This window comes from Balaenoptera acutorostrata, chromosome 14 (assembly GCF_949987535.1).
Source record: "Balaenoptera acutorostrata chromosome 14, mBalAcu1.1, whole genome shotgun sequence".
NCBI classification, from domain to species: domain Eukaryota; kingdom Metazoa; phylum Chordata; class Mammalia; order Artiodactyla; family Balaenopteridae; genus Balaenoptera; species Balaenoptera acutorostrata.
In genome coordinates, this window is record NC_080077.1 from 63,780,034 (window position 1) to 63,798,175 (window position 18,142).

An 18,142-nucleotide genomic window follows, 5' to 3' on the forward strand; every position below is an offset into this window, starting at 1 on the left:
TACACAGATGCATATCTCTGGTGTCTTCTTCTCATAAGGACACTGGTCCTATTAGTTTAGACCCCTACCCTATGACCTCATTAAATGTTCATTGTCTCCTTAAAAGCCCTATCTCCAAATACAGTCAACATATGAGTTTAGAGGTGACACAGTCCAGTTCATAACAATGACCCTAGGCAAATAATCTACCTGTGAGCCTCTTTTTCCTGGTGTAGAGCTATTGCTTTGTAGAGCTATTCTGATCATTAAATTACATACTATGTATCCAGTTACCAACACAGTATCCATGCTTAGTAAATACTATACATATGGTGACTGCTATTCTAATTGTAAATTTGCCACACCCAACCCTGACTTTCCATCTCCCATTGGTTGTTGCATAGGTATCAAAGAAGCAAAAGACAATAAAGATATGGTTTTGTCTTATTAAAGATGTATAACTAATGGCATTTGATTTAAGACATAGTGGTATTTATGATAAAAGAGATGAAATATAAGTGTACAGATGAGATTTATACTGACTGGAGATTTGATAGGTCATGAGGCTGTAGCATTTGAACTAAGAATTAAAGGATGGATATTATTTTAATATACAGACATATGGGAAATGGGGTATATATAGGGAGAATGGAAGGGTATTCTAGAAACAGCTTTTTCAAAGAAATGAATGTAAATAAAGGCAGTATGTATTGGGAATAGGGCAGATCCAGGTATTGTGGGCATGAAACTTACAGAATTTATGGCCATCTTTAAGAAAAAGAATACATATTTGAGAATAAAAATTAGATGCAAAAATGAATATTTATTAAAAATAAAAGGTAAAATCCCACCAAATTACTGGAAGCTTATAGATTCATGACTTTTTCCTTTTAGGTGATTTATCAGAAATGTTTGCAAAAAAATGTCTCCTGATTGCAACCTGACTTCCAGGTCCTCTCTTGAACTCTCTACAACTCCCAGCAACTTCTGGCATTCAAGAGGCATGTGCATGTAAGGGGCCCTGGCACATCAAGTTCATTAGTCTCAAGGTAAGTCTAAGTGTGGTTAGGAATCGTAAGGCTATATGTGTAGAAGAGCAGGGGGCAAGGGCAGGAGGGGTGGGGAAAGGGGGGTTATGTAAGATAAAATTGAAATGGGGAAAAATGAGGGTAATCATGGGATGCCTTAAAAGCTGTGAAAGATCTTTTGGCTTTATTCATTGAAAGAGCCTACAGGGAGTTTGGAGAAGTAATTCTTATACTTCAGGACTTATTTTCTTATAATAGAAAGCTCACAGAAAATGATTTGCAGATACATCATTTTTCCTGGAGTTAGAGTGGAATATGTATTCCTATAGGAATTGATTTGACCTCTACTCTAATCTAATGTGTGCTATATGTAGTAAGATGACTTATGATAGGGTTTCAAAGTCTACTTTCAGTGCTAAAAAAAATATGTTTTTCATTTTCATGCCCTTAAAAGTCCAAAGGTACTCAGCAAAAAATTTTGATGGAATTTTCATTATTTCCTTATTTTCTTTAAAAGTGATTTTATTTTAATGACATTTTTAGAAAAATAATGGAATAAGCAAGAGAATTTCATGATATGCTACTTTGATGGTGACAATTGTTTTCATTATTAAGTTTCCATACATAAGAACAGCTAAACAGAGTAAAGAAAGATGACAAATTAGCAGGGTATTTTTTCTTAATTAGGAATAAGAATACAATTGCATATTTGGGGAAAGTGAAAAATTAAAGCTAAAGCTAAGCAAGCTTAATTTTGTCTCTTTCCTCTCCTGTTGGATTCCCCATTTGCCTATAGGGGCAAAGGTTATAAGCCCCTATGGGATGACACTCAAAATGCTAATGTACCTTGGAAATTATTTTTTATGGTGAGTCATTAGAGGGAAACTTTATCATAGTAGAGTTGGTTTCTGCCAGGTGAGGATTAGACATGGCTGCTCTGTGTTCACATTCTCTATAGAGTTAGGATTCTTTTATACAAGGGGAGGGGGTGTAGTGTTTTGACAAGTATAGTGAGTTGGTGTCTTGTTTCCACAATGAGCATCTATTTTGCACCAAATTGTTGGGTAGCAAATGTGCATCCTATTTTTCCCCAGCCTACCTCAGCTCCCCTCGGGCATCACAGCTTGTTCTCATGCTCACATAGGTCTCCACTCCTCCCCTGTGAGCTGTCCCTAGAACCTGATGTGTTTGCTTTGCTTCTTAGAATGTTGTCTTCAGACCTCCTGAATCTGAGTGACCAGAAGAATTTGTTCAAATGCAGACTCTCTGGGCCCTGATTCCAGAATGGGGTCTAGGAATCTGTACTTTTCACAACCTCCTCAGAGGTTTTCTAATGAGCCTCAACTTTGAAAGGCTCTGTTCATGACTAAAATGCAAAGCTGAAAGTCCAAAGACTCAAATCCTATCTCATCAATAGTCAGCAATGGTGTACGTTGCTTTGAGTTTGTATGCCTCATTTTTCTTATTGGAGATAGGCTTATAAACGAGCACTGTGAATTTTCTAACACTAATGATCTATATGCTAAGTTAGGCTGCGGAACACTCTCCTTTAGCCCTTCCCCATTTTCCTTTCTACACCACTCCCTAATCCAGTGGTTCTCAGTGTGTAACCTGAGAACAGCACCATCAGCATCACCTGGGTACTTATTAGAAATGTGCGTTTTTGGACCCCACTCAAGTCCTTCTGAGCCCGGAACTCTGGGAGTGTGGCACACCTTCCAGATGATTTTGATACATGCTAAAGTTGAAGAACCACTGATCTAGTCAGTTCCTTTCTTTCCATCTCAGTGCCTACTGTTAGGAAAAAATGGAATCTGTCAAATTAATCCACATTGAGTTTTAAGGATATTTGTATTTCAGTAGAAAATCCTGGTGAGAGAGTGTTAAACCCACAGAAATAAAGTACTAATAGGAGAATTTATGTTATTATGGCTCCTAGAAGGAAAGTATATTTTGATGAGAGGTTGCTTGAGGGTGCCATCGAGCAATTGTATGCTCTATACTTAATCTACACCTGAGGGTATCCTGTTTCCAGTACCTATTTCTGTGTAGATACCTCAGAACATACCTATACTATATCACCCTTCCTTGTTCTCTTCTCGATAGGGAAACAATTAATGGATAAACTAATCCATGATGATGTACAATTATTTTACTGACCCTAAGTAGCTTCTGATTTCACAGCAGTCTTCTGGAGAAGATCTCTTAATCCCATGGGTTGGAAAAATCTAGATAACATGGTAGATTGATGAGATAGAAAGAGAGATTCCATTAAGTTTGCTCTATCTCCTCATGACTCTGATCTTTTTTTTTTTTTCCTTCAGAGCAGAGTTTAGTATTGTATCTGGAATATTTACCTTTAAACAAAGAGTAAAAGGAAATTTGATTGCTGTATAACCTTATTTGAAGGGCAGTTAAGAAGTATTAAATTTACTCTGAAATTTATAGGAATGCATATTGCTGCTCAGTATAAGGAAAACTTTTCTAAGAACTAAAGCTGTTCATCTGTCAAACTCAATCATGGGTATTAAGAGCACATTCTTTGAAAGCAAAAGGAACTGAGTTCATATTAGTTCTTTGACCTTGAACAAATTAGTAAGTGTTCTAAACCTCAGTTGTCTAAAAAAATGATGATAATGTCTTCTTCATAGGGTTATTATGAAGACTAAGTGAGATAATTGGGAAGTACTTAGCACAATGACCACACAATGAACACTTAGAAATGGTAGCTCTTATTTTCATAGTTTCAAGAAGAAGCTGAATCACTACCTTGCAGAGACGCTATAGAAGATGGGATGAAAAAACTGCTAATGTCTATTTCAAGTCTATGAATCTTACACCCTAGAAAACTATACATTCTGTAACTCCTCCATTTCGATGAAAAACATATTTGGGAAATAATTAAATAGAAAAAAAACCCTTCCTCAGTGAAATTTTAAGATGCATTTTGGCTGGCTCATTTTTGCAGGGATTCATAAAATAATCCTAAATTCTCCTCAGTAATAATTTTTTTCCCGTCATGAGAAACTTCCATTCTTAAAGCACACTTTCTTTGATGATATATCCATCTCTCACAGCAAAATTCAGACATGCGTGTGCATTCACTCTCACACACATCTATCTAGGTCACTTATGAATCTCGTGAAGCTCATGGAACACAGTCTGGTTTGGCCTCAAGTGCTAACTGGTCTCTGGAAAGGAGTGGTCTTTTTCTTTTTCTAGACTGTTACAATGTAGTTTTCAGGGACATAGCTTTCTGCTTTCCCTGGGTTAGGTGATAGATAAAAGTTTTTTTGATCTGGCAAGTTATTTCCTGCCGTTATTCAAAGAATTTGACATTGGAGGGTTTTACTTTGTAATTCCTTGACCGAGTTTGAAAAACATCCAGCAAGAATCAGCAATGTTCTAAAAACTTTTAAAGAAGAGATTTTCTCTGGTGTCCTTGGAAAATGTGACTTTAAGTGAACAATGAATGGGTAAAAGTATTTTCAAAAAGTGGGAAAAACGCTTTCCTTTTACCTCATAAACAAAGGCTATATTTTCCAAATGAAAACAAATCTGACACTTTAATCAAATTTTAAATTATTTCATTGCCTTTGTTTAGAAATTTCATATCTCGCTCTTCGTTCTGCGGACTTTTTGGCAAAACTGGTGAAATAATAAAATTAGAAATGCAACTTCAAAAAGTGAACACTTTATATTTATCACTTGTGACAGTCTTTCTTGACTTCATTCCCAGCCAAATAGATGCACTATTAATAATGTATTTATTTCACTATTGACTGCATTTGCTTTCACACTTGGTAAGGGCCACTTGGGGACCTAGAATGCTGATAGAGTGGATTCCAGCTGGAGATTTATGGAGTCAGTGATCTGGGGTCCACAGCAGCAGTCTAACAAATGACTCAGACAGAGGCCCTGAACATTCAGTCAATGTCAGTGACTTTGGAGGCAATAAATTTATGAGAATCAATGATCTTAACTCAGACTGGGGCCTCTGGTTTGGACTCTGCACTGCTTTGCTTCTCATCAACGCACTTTGGTAAGGAAAATAGAACTACTGCATGTTCTTTGTAATTATGTACCAGCACTATGAAATTCTTACTACACTTACATTTACATGAAATTCCAAGGGCAGTGTGGAGTCAGGGGGAAAAAATCACTCAAAATCAGAAACCCTGGGCAAAAATCCCTACTTATTAGCTGTATGGTTATAGACAATCTTCTAAGATTAGTCATTATAATTTATACTGGTCTTACTTTATATCAGTAACTATATAAAGTTTTATATACAGTATTTTTATAAAATAGGTACTTTCATCATCTCAATTTTATAGAAAAGGGAACCAAAGCATGTAGAAGTTAAGTAACTTGTCCAAAGTCATATAACTTACCTGTGTGTAGGGTTGGAGTAGATGGGTGACTGAAATCCAAGTCAGGGAATCTAGCTTCAGGGTCAATGTTCTTAACAATTACACATACTGCCTTAGTTTTCTTATTTATAGATTACACGAAGAAAATAACATCTTTGATACCAACAGCTTAAGATTTTGGTTGGTCCTAAACATAATGATGTGATTAAGTGTTCATATTATTAAATATTAAACATAAAATAAAATTACATAGAACTGTATAAAAAATAAGGAATAAACTACTGTTTATTATTATTATTTCAGTAGGTGTTCCAATGTAATTGTTCCAGCTTCTCTATAAGTTAAGATTTATAGCATTAATCCTTTTTTACAGGTGAGGGAAATAAAATTCAGAAAGGTAAAGTGATTTGCCAAATTTCCCATAGTTAGGGAGTGGTAGAGCTGAGTTTCAACTCTAAAATCCAATTTATTTTGATTCTATCATATTGACCTTAATAATCATAAAAAATATTTTTACCTTTTAGAAGTTAACACTTTTATTCATTAAAAGTACATATGGTTCTGAAAAAACTAGCAAACTTTTAAAGCATACTGATATAGATTGTTAGGGGAAATAAAAACATCATATTTTTTTCCCTCTGTAAATACTAAAATTTCTTCAGGAATAATAGAGTAATTATTTATTTTAGACATTATAAAATATATATTTTACTTCAACTGAAAGCTCAAATTGATCCTTTTGGCAATCACTGAAAAAAATATGATGTATACATGAAATGTTCTCTCCATAAAGCAAGCAGTTGGTTTCTGCAATTGTAAATATTGGTTGGATAACAAAACCTTTATGGGCTATATTAAGTCATCTTGAAAGAGTTTTACATTGTCAATGCCCTTTGGACAAAAGAGGGCTCTCCTGGTAATTGTAGATATGTGTGGAGGTAAAGACTCTACTATAGGCAGAGAGGAGAAAATCCAGACCTGCTACAGAATCCAAATCCAATTTAGAGACTAAAAGTAAATGAAGTCTGGTTCTTCATGGGGCCCTAGTTTCAAACCATGGTGAAAGGGTCAGAGGTAATGGATATTTGACATGCACATATACTGCAGCGATTATATTTTCATAAGGTCAATTGGAGTCATATGGGTAGTTTAACACAGCATGTCTCCTTTACACCATCAGGTAACCACTTGGCTTAAAAGTCCTCAAATCAAGTCTTAAATCAGGACTATTTAAAAATTACAGATACCTAGAGGTGAAGACCCTGAGAATCTGCCCTATTTTATTTTGTCAGATTAATTACAACAAACTGGAACTTGGACTGAATTAGAGATAAATAGGATAAGACCAGACAGGGTAGACAAACCCAATATTTCAGCTGTGTAACTTATAAAGAGGTAGCAATTGCCAGAAATTCAGTCCAGGGACATCCGGGTAGAGTATATTAAAGTGGGTTTAAAATGACAGAACGAAGACCTAAAAATAACCCAGGATTTGCTATTCCTCTCTGTATGGTTCCTGAAAGAAAAGTATGTCCAGAAAAAGAAAAATTACCATTTTACAGTGGATGGACTTTTACCTTGAATCCTCTGTAATGTTCTAATTGGCTAGACTGAGACAATGAAGATGATTCCTAAACTAGGTAAGTCCAGATGGGCCAAAACCAAAACAGGCTAAAAGATCTGTTCCATTTACACCATCCCCAAATCCCAAACCCAATTTCAAACTCCAGTTCTAAATAAGGCCAACTCATATGTGCCCAGATAAAGAGCATGAAGAAAAAATGTTTGCTCTAATGACGATGGTTCCCTGCCTTAGACCTTTTTCAAGTATCTTCTGAAAGGTCTCCCTTAACTGTGTGGGAGAAGAGAGCATTTGAAGAAAGACATAAACAGAAAACCAAGCTCACAGATACAGAGAACAGATTGGTGGTTGTCAGGGGTAGGCACAATGGGTGATAGGGTTCAAAAAGTACCAACTTCCAGTTATAAAATAAATAAGTCATGGGGATGTAATGTAAAGCATGGCTACTATAGTTAACAATACTGTGTTGCATATCTGAAAGTCCCTAAGACAGTAAATCTTAAAAGTTCTTAAAACAAGAAAAAAAAGTTCTCTAAGTATGTATGGTGATGAATATTAACTAGAGTTATTGTGGTGATCATTTTGCAGTATATACAACTGTCAAATTATTATGCTATACACCTAAAACTAATATAATGTTATATGTGAATTATACCTCAGTTAAAAAATAATAAAGAAAAACAACACCCTGACCTACAATGCTTTTGAAATATCTTCCCTTTGAACTGTAGCCCATTATAATATCTTAAACCTGAAAAGCTTAGATTTAAAACCCTCCTCCCAAAGGATGAAGTTGGGGCTGCATGGTAAAAGCAGGGAGCAGATGAAAACCTTGAACTTCCCCTAAATAACACCATATCCCTGATTTTTTCATGTACCTTTTATTAACCCCAGAGAATTAATAGAAAATCCCATAGTCAGCCAAGAGTGTGAGAATCCCCTTTGGGGGAGGTGATCACAGACTATCAGAGAAGCTCTGTCCACAATTTCTCCAATCCTTGCCACTGTAATTCATTCTTAGGTCAATGAATTGGGAACTTTATACCCTTTTATTTTGCCTCTAGTAGTTTTTGTTTTAAATAGTTCAGGAAAGTGCACTGTTTGAAGTTCATCTTAAGCATAACACAGAAAAGCCTTCTGAATTTCACTTTGAAATTTTCTGTTATCCAATTAGGCTGCAAAACAAGATTTTCCAGTATGTTTCAGGTAACATCATAACTTGAAAATGCCATCATGCCAAATATAGCAGCAGTGTGCTAATGCTCTCCAACAGGTGACAATAGACAACCTTCTGCAGATAGTTTCCTGTTCCCACAGAAAAGTTAAAGTCCTCAATTTGAAACTTATCCCTTAATGTTTCCCTCAGAAAATTTGAACTCAGAAAAGTGCCCTTCCTCCCTGATTTTTTCTTCTACCTTGTACCAGCCAGATGGGTTTTATCTGCAGCAGCAGCTTGGATCATCTGTTACTGAAACAGGTGTAGCTCCTTCTGCACTTCCAAAGCTGTGCTTCACCTCCAAATTGTTTATGAAGCCAGCATTTGCAAAGATCCATATGGTCAATAAAGCCACTAAAATATCCAAATACCAATACTACATCAATGCGATTTAGAAATCACAGGCATTGCCAAGCCATTATAGCAGTTTAAACTCAAGGCACCAATTTCAGTCTGCAATATTATTTTTCAATTAGAAGTAATGTTCCCAGAACCCTAAGGTTAGACCTATATTGATTTGCTAGCCACAATCCATAGCAAAGAACTAGCATTTTGGGTAAAAGAAAGTAGAAAGGAAAGGCAAACAAAATTATCGAGAAGAAAGATAGGTTTCTTGGTTTCGTTTTCTGTTTTGTATTAATAGATACCAGTGGTCAGCAACCCACAATTTGTAAACTTAAATTTCAATCACTTATGATGATATGCTTACCACTTCCTGGAGGAAACAACCTCTATTTATAAAATGACTTTTGTCAGAGATTGGAACCTAAAACACCCCTGGATTTTGCATATTGAGACATTTGCAAAGCAGACCCCTAGACATCTCTCTTTATCTTCTTAATACCCACTCCTGTAGTATACTCGTATATTCTATCAGCCCCTTAGTTTCCATTTTCTCCCCACTTTCTGAGAAGGGTTCTCTCTGTGAAGCCACTAAACATGGACTTGATATCAGATCATCTCAGATACACGCCGTATGACCTGAAGCAAATTATGAACATTTTCTCAGTGACAGTCAGTTCCCTCATCTATTAAAGGGCATAATAGCACCCTATCTCATATGATGGTGGTAGGGGTTAAATGAGATATGTAACTAACAGGCTTAACACAGTGCCTGGCACACTACGGGGGCAGGACATGTTATCAATAGGCCACTCTCCGAACAAATGTCCTGACCTTGAGGATCCCCTCCTGTTCTTCCTTGTGCTTCTTAGTCTTCAGCAGAAGGTGATGGGGGCCTGGGGTAGGGGAGATAGCACAGATGACAAACCTGGAAAAGGGATGGAGTGAATTTGGGGATTATGAAGATACCAAGTGGATAGCACCACAAAGGAGCATCTCAGGACCTGTGTCACAGGTTTATACATCACTCAAAGATTTACTCCAATTAAACACTCGATTCACGGGGCACCCCAAAGTCTAGTATGTGTTTACACTTCTGTGTGTTTTGCTTACCCTAGTAAGTTTGGAAGCTACTAGAAATCAGGATTGTAGCATCTTTTTTTTTTTTTTTTCCAGGACAGAGCCATTATTTTTATTTATTTATTTATTTTTTGTTGTAAGGCTGTTTTCTTTTCCTTTTCATTTTTATTTTATATTGGAGCATAGTTGATTTACAATGTTGTGTTAGTCTCGGGTGTACAGAAAAGTGATTCAGTTATATGAATACATATATCTATTCTTTTTCAGATTCTTTTCCCATGTAGGTTATTACAGAATACTGAGTAGACTTTCCTGTGCTATACAGTAAGTCCTTGTTGATTATCTGTTTTATATATAGTAGTGTGTATATGTTAATCCCAAATTCTGAATTTATCCCTCCCTGCCCACCTTTCCCCTTCGGTAACCATAAGTTTGTTTTATTACTCAGCCATAAAAAAAAAATTAAATAATGCCATTTACAGCAACACAGATGGACCTAGAGATTATCATACTAAGTGAAGTAAGTCAGACAGAGAAAGACAAATATCATATGATATCACTTATATGTGGAATCTAAAAAATGATACAAATGAACTTATTTACAAAACAGAAACAGATTCACAGGATTCTAGCACCTTAACTTCTTTTATAAGTTGTACCTTCAATATTTAACATAGTACAGGACACAGTTCACTTTCTTATTGGTTAACTAAAGAAGAAATCAGATTCGATTGTGTTGTGTCTCTCAAAACTATGAAGCTATGTGTGAAATCTTGTGAGAAGAAGACAGACAAAGGAAGAGATGATAGAAGAAATGAATTCAATGAAAAACTTAGTATAATTATGGACTTAGAATAATTCTAACATTATAACACTCTTTTTTTCACACTTTCAACCTAGTTTGGGGTTGTTCTTTAGATACTGTTATGTCATAATTTTGTTTCAATTAAAACTTCAAGAAATGACTGGACACAGAATGTTTATGAACATGCTGAATAAAAAAGGTAAACAAGTGCATTTTCAACGTCTTGACCACAGGCAAGACAAACATAGAAGTCCATCGTTGTTTAAGGCAAAGTTTATGGCATCTTGTCTATTATGTTACATGTTCTCACAGGGCAAAGTACTTCCTGGTAATTCAAGTGTGTTACAGTGTTTAACAATTCAGTGTTCTTTTTCAGGTGACTGTGACTTAGAGTGTTGATGAATGATACTTCTTATTGTGTGAAGTTCTTCTATTTTGATATTGTCTTTCTTTCATTAATCACAAAGAAGAAAAATGGTGTTTTTATAGTATATCTGGAGCCCAAAACTTCAATTTTGTTCCAGGTAAGCAGTTCCTTTTATTAAGATTCTTTAACTCACTTTTGGTGACTTCTTATCCCTCAGCAGAGGGCTGGTGTCACACTATTTCCGCATCTTCTTAGGCAAAAAGAACACATACAGTTCAGCTCCCATGCTAGTGGGTCACTGGTTTTGGGGAAAAGTCCATTTGTGTTAGATGAAGTCTGTACATCTTCACAGCCCTGGAGAGCTCAAGGAACCACGGTCTGATCTCCTTTCAATAAGCAGTGGAGGAGATGGAGAGCAATAAGACGTATAAAAGTCCAACTGATCTAGTACTTGTACTTACATAGTTTGATAATTATGCATAAATATTTATTAATGAGAGCAAGAAGATAATTATAAAAAAGATTTTAGAAATAAGAAACATTCCACTTAAAATCTTGTTGCCTGTAAATGTAATTTAATATGTAGTCTTGGTGTTTAAATGCATTTTTCCTTCCACTTTATTTAATCTCTATTTTATTATGATGCTTTTACTTTATAGTTAATAAGCTATAGTTATTTCTTTAATTAATATAAAACAACTCTACTGAGTATTATCATAAAATATTAGTTAGAACAATTATAATTATATCTAAACTTTACTAAGCACTTTTTTATCTGCCAACCATTACATGCTTCATAGATTTTTTTGTTCATTCATGTATAAAATACATAATACAAAATATTATTGATATTTTGACCATTGAATACAATGATAAAAATGGGTGCAAAAATATTGTGCACAGAGTGGAGAAAGAGGTCTTTGAAGAACTAAAGATTTGGGAAAGATATAGTGGGATAAGAAGTAGTTTTTTTGGTCATCCCAGAAGAAAGACAATGGCAGTATCCAATAAGGTTAAATACATGCCCTTCCCTGCCAAGGGCCTGGAAAAGTTTGGTAGCATGTGTGTGTGACTCCACTGGAGAGTGACCGCCAGCTTCTAGAAAGGTGAAGGTTACAGTGGGCTACTTCAATCACAGCTCAAGTAATGAAAATTAGGATAAGATCTATCAAAGAGGGGAAACCATTGTTGAACCAGAGGTAGAGCTAAGATGGTTTGCCACCTGTCTCTGAGACTCTGCACACATATATACTTTGGGTAGAGCTGAGAGTTGACAAAAATCAAGTGCCCACCAAGTCTCTCCTTTTCCTAAAGGAATAAATGTCAGTGATTGAAGATGATGTGAGCTGACTTCGCAGACTAATGTTACCCAGGAATCCTCAATGCTTATATGCACTCCACACATTTAATTTTTAATAAGAATATGTAATCTGTATGTTGATAAATTTCTTAATGTTGTATTATCATAAGAGTGCTTGAAGCGTATTCCAGATATTCCCAGGAGTGCTGAAAAAAATAGTATACCTCCAGCAAGATGGCATAAAACTAATTATCAGGGGGATTCATGAAAAATTAGCCAGGTTAAATTGCTATATATACAATATAAACATGTTTTTAGTAGGTCCTTGAATATAATCTACTCCTCAGTAACCCAAATGACTGTTCTTTTTTTTAAACACTTGAAAATAAAGACAAAACAAATTTTCTAGTTCCATTATTTACAGCTTTTAGTTTATATTCTCCTTAAAACTATCAATTTGATGTCTTCTGAAGATAAATTTATTAGCTTTTATAATAAGGTGGTCCTGGAATCAGAAAAATCTGAATTTACTATTTAATTAATCTCAATTGGACTCTGTAATAGACATAGATTATGAAATATTCTAATCACCTAATAATGGTTTTCTAGCATCTGAAATGATATGGTTGAAATATACAGTAAAATGTGGTACTTTTATGAGAACAACTATAAAATCAGATCTTTTGCAATAAAAGTAAGACAAGTAAAAAAATATTTTGAGGGGAAATTATCCTATGTCACAATATAAAAATCAGTTTAGAAAGCTCATAAAGAGATTTCCACTTTTGGAAATTTAGAATAGATATATTCTTCCCTATTCCTCCCACTAAGTACAGTTAAAATCCTTTGACATAATATATAATGCAAATTTAGGTAGACTCTAGAAAAGATGGAGAGAAGACAGCAGACAGTCTAGGGATCTTGTAATTGAGTAATGACATAGTGATGAGTTCTCTGGATTTTCTCTGTGCTTGATATATGCCAGATTTGGTTCTGGAGAACCAGCAATCCCGAAACACCAACACACAGACAAAAATAACCCCAAGAAAAGCTCATTTTTTCTAGCCAAAGGTCCAGGAAAAGGGAAGCCTAGCAAGACAGATAAATTTTAGCCAATAACCGCTCTAGCCCAGCAAAACACCAGAGAAAAAACCGTGGCGCCACTCCTATCCTTACTGAAAAGGTTGAGTCTGGAACCCTTCTGTCCATTCTCACCAGAGTATAAGATACCGCTTGCCCCACTATCACCCTGCCAGTGTGGTGTCAGAGAAGGCCAGGTGGAGAGCCCTCATTTTTTTCCCCCTACAAGCCAGTAAGAGGCCCTTTGCACTAGCTAATAATCCTATGTAATTCAGAATCGAGTATACTTTTTTGAAAAATTTTTTGGTTGACAGGTAATCCAACTGGACATTTTCAAGTTACTAGAAATGGAGTCACTAGCAGTATTTAAGTCTTTCCAAATTTGTGAAATAATTTCTTGTGACACCTTCAAATACTCGAAAATTAAAAGCATAATGGAATAAGCCATCATATTTTTTACAACTCAGGTCTTCCCTTCTGATTACTTGAGGCACCCATTTGAATGCCTTGCACATAGTATATCTGCAATATGTGCCTGCTGAATTGAGATGGCTTGGTGTTAGAGAAACAGCATGGACCTGGGAACATGAAAATTGTGTTCTAGGCCTAGATCTAATAGAATTAGCTGTGTGACTTAAGTAAATCATTTGTTGATTTTATACTTTGATTTCTTTGTACATTAAATTCAGAGATGGATAAAGAACATACTAACTTATCTCTAAGTCTTCTTGTATTGCCTTGTGACCCAGTAAATACTATTAACCTATTTCCAGACTCTTACAATAATTTCCAGACTGATCTCTACTCTTCAAATTTCACATTGTTAAAAAACAAAATTCAACTGAGTAAATTTTAAAGGTCTTATTGGCCTTATACAACAATTCATAAATTGGGCAGCATCCCATCTAACATATAGAAAAGAGCTCCTAGGAGCTGAACAAAATGAAACACTGAAAGGCAGAATGGAGCAGGAATAAAAAAGTTATGCCAGGCAAAGGCAAATTGATTATTGCAAGATTACTTCCTTTAGAGGATGGTAGAGGTTTATCAGGTAGATGACCTAACTAGTCCTGATCAGGCAATTCCTGATTGACTGGCTTAAGATTCCTTTTCTGGGAGAGCTGAAATTGTAATTAAGTTAGGTCTTGGTTTGATGACATGGGGCTTAGCATCAGTGACTCCATTTTGGGTCTGTTCTCTTGTTTTTGATGATATCTATTCTATTGCTCCAGTTAATCTTCCTGAAATATTTGCTTGATCATTTCATTTACTGTTATTAAAATCAAAACAAGAAAAACAAACAAAATCTCTCTACTCTGCACTAAACAAAACTTAAAACCCAGACTTTCAGTTTGGCTTTACAAAATCCCCATGAACCATCACCTGTCATCATTCCCTGCAACATCAGGATTCTAGCCTGACACCTCGCTGCCACTCACCAGGCACAGCTAAGCTCTGCTTCTGTGTCTTTGACATATAACATCCCTTCCACCTAGAATGCCTCTCCTTTCCTTTTCCTTTTCCATTTTTCTGCTTACAATAGCTCATACTTATTGAGTGCTCATTTATACTAGCAAGCACACCAAAACTTTTACTGCATATTCTCATTATTAATTCTCACAATGACCCTCTCAAATTGGCCCATTTTACTAATAAGAAAACTGAGACACAGAGAGGTTAAATGAGTTTTCCCAGGTGAAGCAGACAATATACTAGCAAAATGGGGAAATGAGAAAAAAGTCTGTATTGTAAGTTAAATGAGTACATAAACTTCAACAGGAGATCAAAGGAAAGGTCATCACGTTGGTTTCTAAGATTATAGTAATGATATCTACCTCAAAAATAATTTAAATTTTACAAAGAACTTTCATATTCTCTGTCCTATTTTATTTTATTTATTTTTTTAAATTCAATGTCAGCAGAACCTTAGGTTTAGGAGAAAAAAAACATGTAATGGAATTAAGAGAATACCATTTGAAAACTTAATAATTACTTTCCAAATTGAACATAAAGCTTAAAATGAAATGATTATTTCGTATTACTTTTTGGTTGTAATAAAAATATTAAAGCACAATTTTAAAAGACTGTAAAGAACTTCAATGGAACATTGATTTCCTTAAAGAAGGTATGGAAATCTTGATGTTTAACAATTTTAAACATAAAATCATAAGTTTAGTTGAATATAATAAATCCCTCCACCTCATCACAATGCCTGCCTAATTGGTGGGTAAGTTTGGTGTTATTAAAGCTTATCCATATATATATTTTTAAATTTTGAGCCTTCAACCAGTCGACTAGGGTAGGCTTTCAAAAGATTTGAGAGGCCTTTGTTTGTTGAACAAATACTTTATATTCACCATTGGAAAATAGGTTAAGCCTGCTGTGTCAATTAGCTTAATTGATGAGAACTTCAATTGGTCCTGGGGTGTGTTAATTTCCTGAGGCAAACCTGTTGAGAGAACTACTTAGAGTAACTTTCACAGTTGGGAAAGCTTTCAAATGCACTTGACTTAATCTAAGATCCAGTTACCATACTTTCACACATATTAAATGCCCCAAATCCTCCTTGCTTCAACACCTTTGATATCAAGACCATCTTTGGTTCCTTTTTCCTGCAGTTTTCTTTATCTTCCTCCCACTTAGACAAGAAGGACAAGATTTGTCCTGATCCCTCTAAGGGGTAAAATTAAGACCAGTAGCTTGACAAGTACTGTTTAGTGTAAGAACATTCTCAAGGTTGTCTGTACGATAGCATGTGTAGCTTGGGGGTGGGTCATGAATATGTATGTGTTTGTGTGTGGGTGCATCCACACAGCTGTGTAGCTCTTTTACATATATAATGACACAGCATCCTAGCAAACCTATAAACTATTTATCCCATCTTATAAATGGAATAACAAACCTTATCCAAGGTTGCATAGCAGAGCCAGGATTTAATTCCAATATCAAAAACTGAGATTTTTTTCTCTACATCGTCTGCAGTTCAGACGATCATTTTGTTAAAAAACAAAAACAAAAACAAATTAACACTATGAAATCTGCTTCTGATTTAAAATCTGCTTCTGATTTAAAGTATTTGAACTTTTAATAAATAATTTAATTTTACAGATCACATTGGAATCATAAGAGGGAAGTACATTGAGGGTTCTATTTTTCTTGTAGTCACGCTGATTGAAGGATGAAGAATTGGTCAAAAGAAAACACCACTGTAATATCTTACTCATTCTGACTTTTTTGATCAGGATAAAACTATATTAGAACCAACATGTGCATTAAGGAAAACTGGTTCATAGTGGGTTACCTCTTAAAAACAAACCTAAAATAGGAACTAAACTAAGAGGAATTATATGAGTCAAAATAACTGCACTTAGAAACCTAGTTTCTTTTAATTATAAGGACACAATCTAAAAGAAACAGGTATGTTTACTTCGTTTGTAAAATAACACTTATAGTGACCAAATCTAGTCATAAAGATGTAAAGGAGATTTTTTTCTTGATTAGTTAATAAATATACAGTCACAGTTTTAAGATATATAATTGAAAAAGGAGTATACCAATATAGAAGCAGGCAAAGAGCGTTGCTGTGATATACAAGCACGTAGATAAATTTTGAACTTTTTCCTTTCTTTTCTCTTTATGCAAATTCTGATGTAGCGTTTGAAATTGTATATGTTTTACAAACTGGAGAGGTTGAGTCAATACCTAATTTGTCATCATTTTGGTTTTTGTCGCCTTTGCAGTCTCTTGGGTATATTTTTTATTGTACTTGTGTCCTGCGTATTAGTCTTCTGTTCTTCAGTCCTGGCTGGGGAATTCCCTTGTTCTTTGATCACAGATGCAGTGTAAGGCCTTTTCAGTCCGAGATGATCTTTTGGACTAGTGGACTCACTGATAGATGTACGTTGATTTTCTCCTGCTGAACCAGACAAAAGGGCTTGGGTATTTATCAGGGCAAGTTCTTCATCGGCTATTGAATCACCTCCCAAAAGAGAGATGTCATTACATTTTTTAAGTGGAGTCATCTGAGGAGAATTCAATTCTTTTTTCTTCATAGGTGTTTCATATTTGGTGCCACAACTCCGTGGTGGCTGAAATGCCTTATGTGCAGCTGGAGAAACAAATGTACAAATGGGACTAACAGGTGGAGGTACAAGCAATCTGCTCAAGAAATCCAAGGCTCTTCTCTTTTTGCAGTTTTTTGGGTCATCAGTCTCTTTCTCCCCTTTGCAACAAGACTTTGAAGTCATTTGGGCTGCTACAGGTGTGGAGACAGACTTCCCTTTGAGCTTACAAAGTGATAACTGTCTCATGAAAGGCAGAGCAGCACATGCTAAAAAATATTCAAGCATTTGTTGGAGAGATAGGAAGGCGTTGGGCTAAGATCTTGAACATATCTTAGACTTGACAGCTCAGTCTCTTTCTGAAATGTCTGAAAATTAATGAGATCTCTAAACATTCTTAGGGGCTCTCTCTCTCTCTCTCTCTCTCCCCCTCCCCTCTCTCTCTTGTGGCATAAGGCCCATGTATAAGAAGTGATGAAGACAATAACAAGCAAAATTTTGGCCTCTGTAACCTAATCCTTTTTGGCTTTGCAGCTGATTGCCAGGTTTCCTCCCAGCCACCCTCACCCTCCCTGCATAAGGCTGTTGATTGGTCTAACACCTTAGCCTCCTTGCTCATCAACATTCACTTCTACAGAACTTTTACATTAATTTCACTTAATGTAAAACCACCTTCTTACACTCTGAACGTTTTCATCTCTCCAAGTGCCTGAAATTCTGTGACTTTCAAATTTCTGTCTTCATTGTGAACCAGTGCCCTTTTGAATATATCCATTTCCCCAGTGGATCCCATTACCTGGATATATAGTTCTTCCAATCTAAAATGTCCAAAATATACACCATAATCTTTATCTTTGCATCTATCTCCTCTTTGATTCTACTAAACCGTAGCCCCAGGAGTCTTTGAATTTACCTTTGTCTCCTACTGT

General features: G+C 35.5%; 1 protein-coding gene across 1 annotated transcript; it reads right to left on the bottom strand.

Annotated features, from left to right (window-relative positions):
• Positions 1–16,865: 16,865 nt before the first annotated feature.
• On the bottom strand, positions 16,866–17,462 carry LOC103011148 (breast cancer type 2 susceptibility protein-like). Its single transcript, XM_057527639.1, has one exon. It carries the CDS (start codon positions 17,460–17,462, stop codon positions 16,866–16,868), a length of 597 nt encoding a protein of 198 aa, XP_057383622.1.
• Positions 17,463–18,142: the final 680 nt, after the last annotated feature.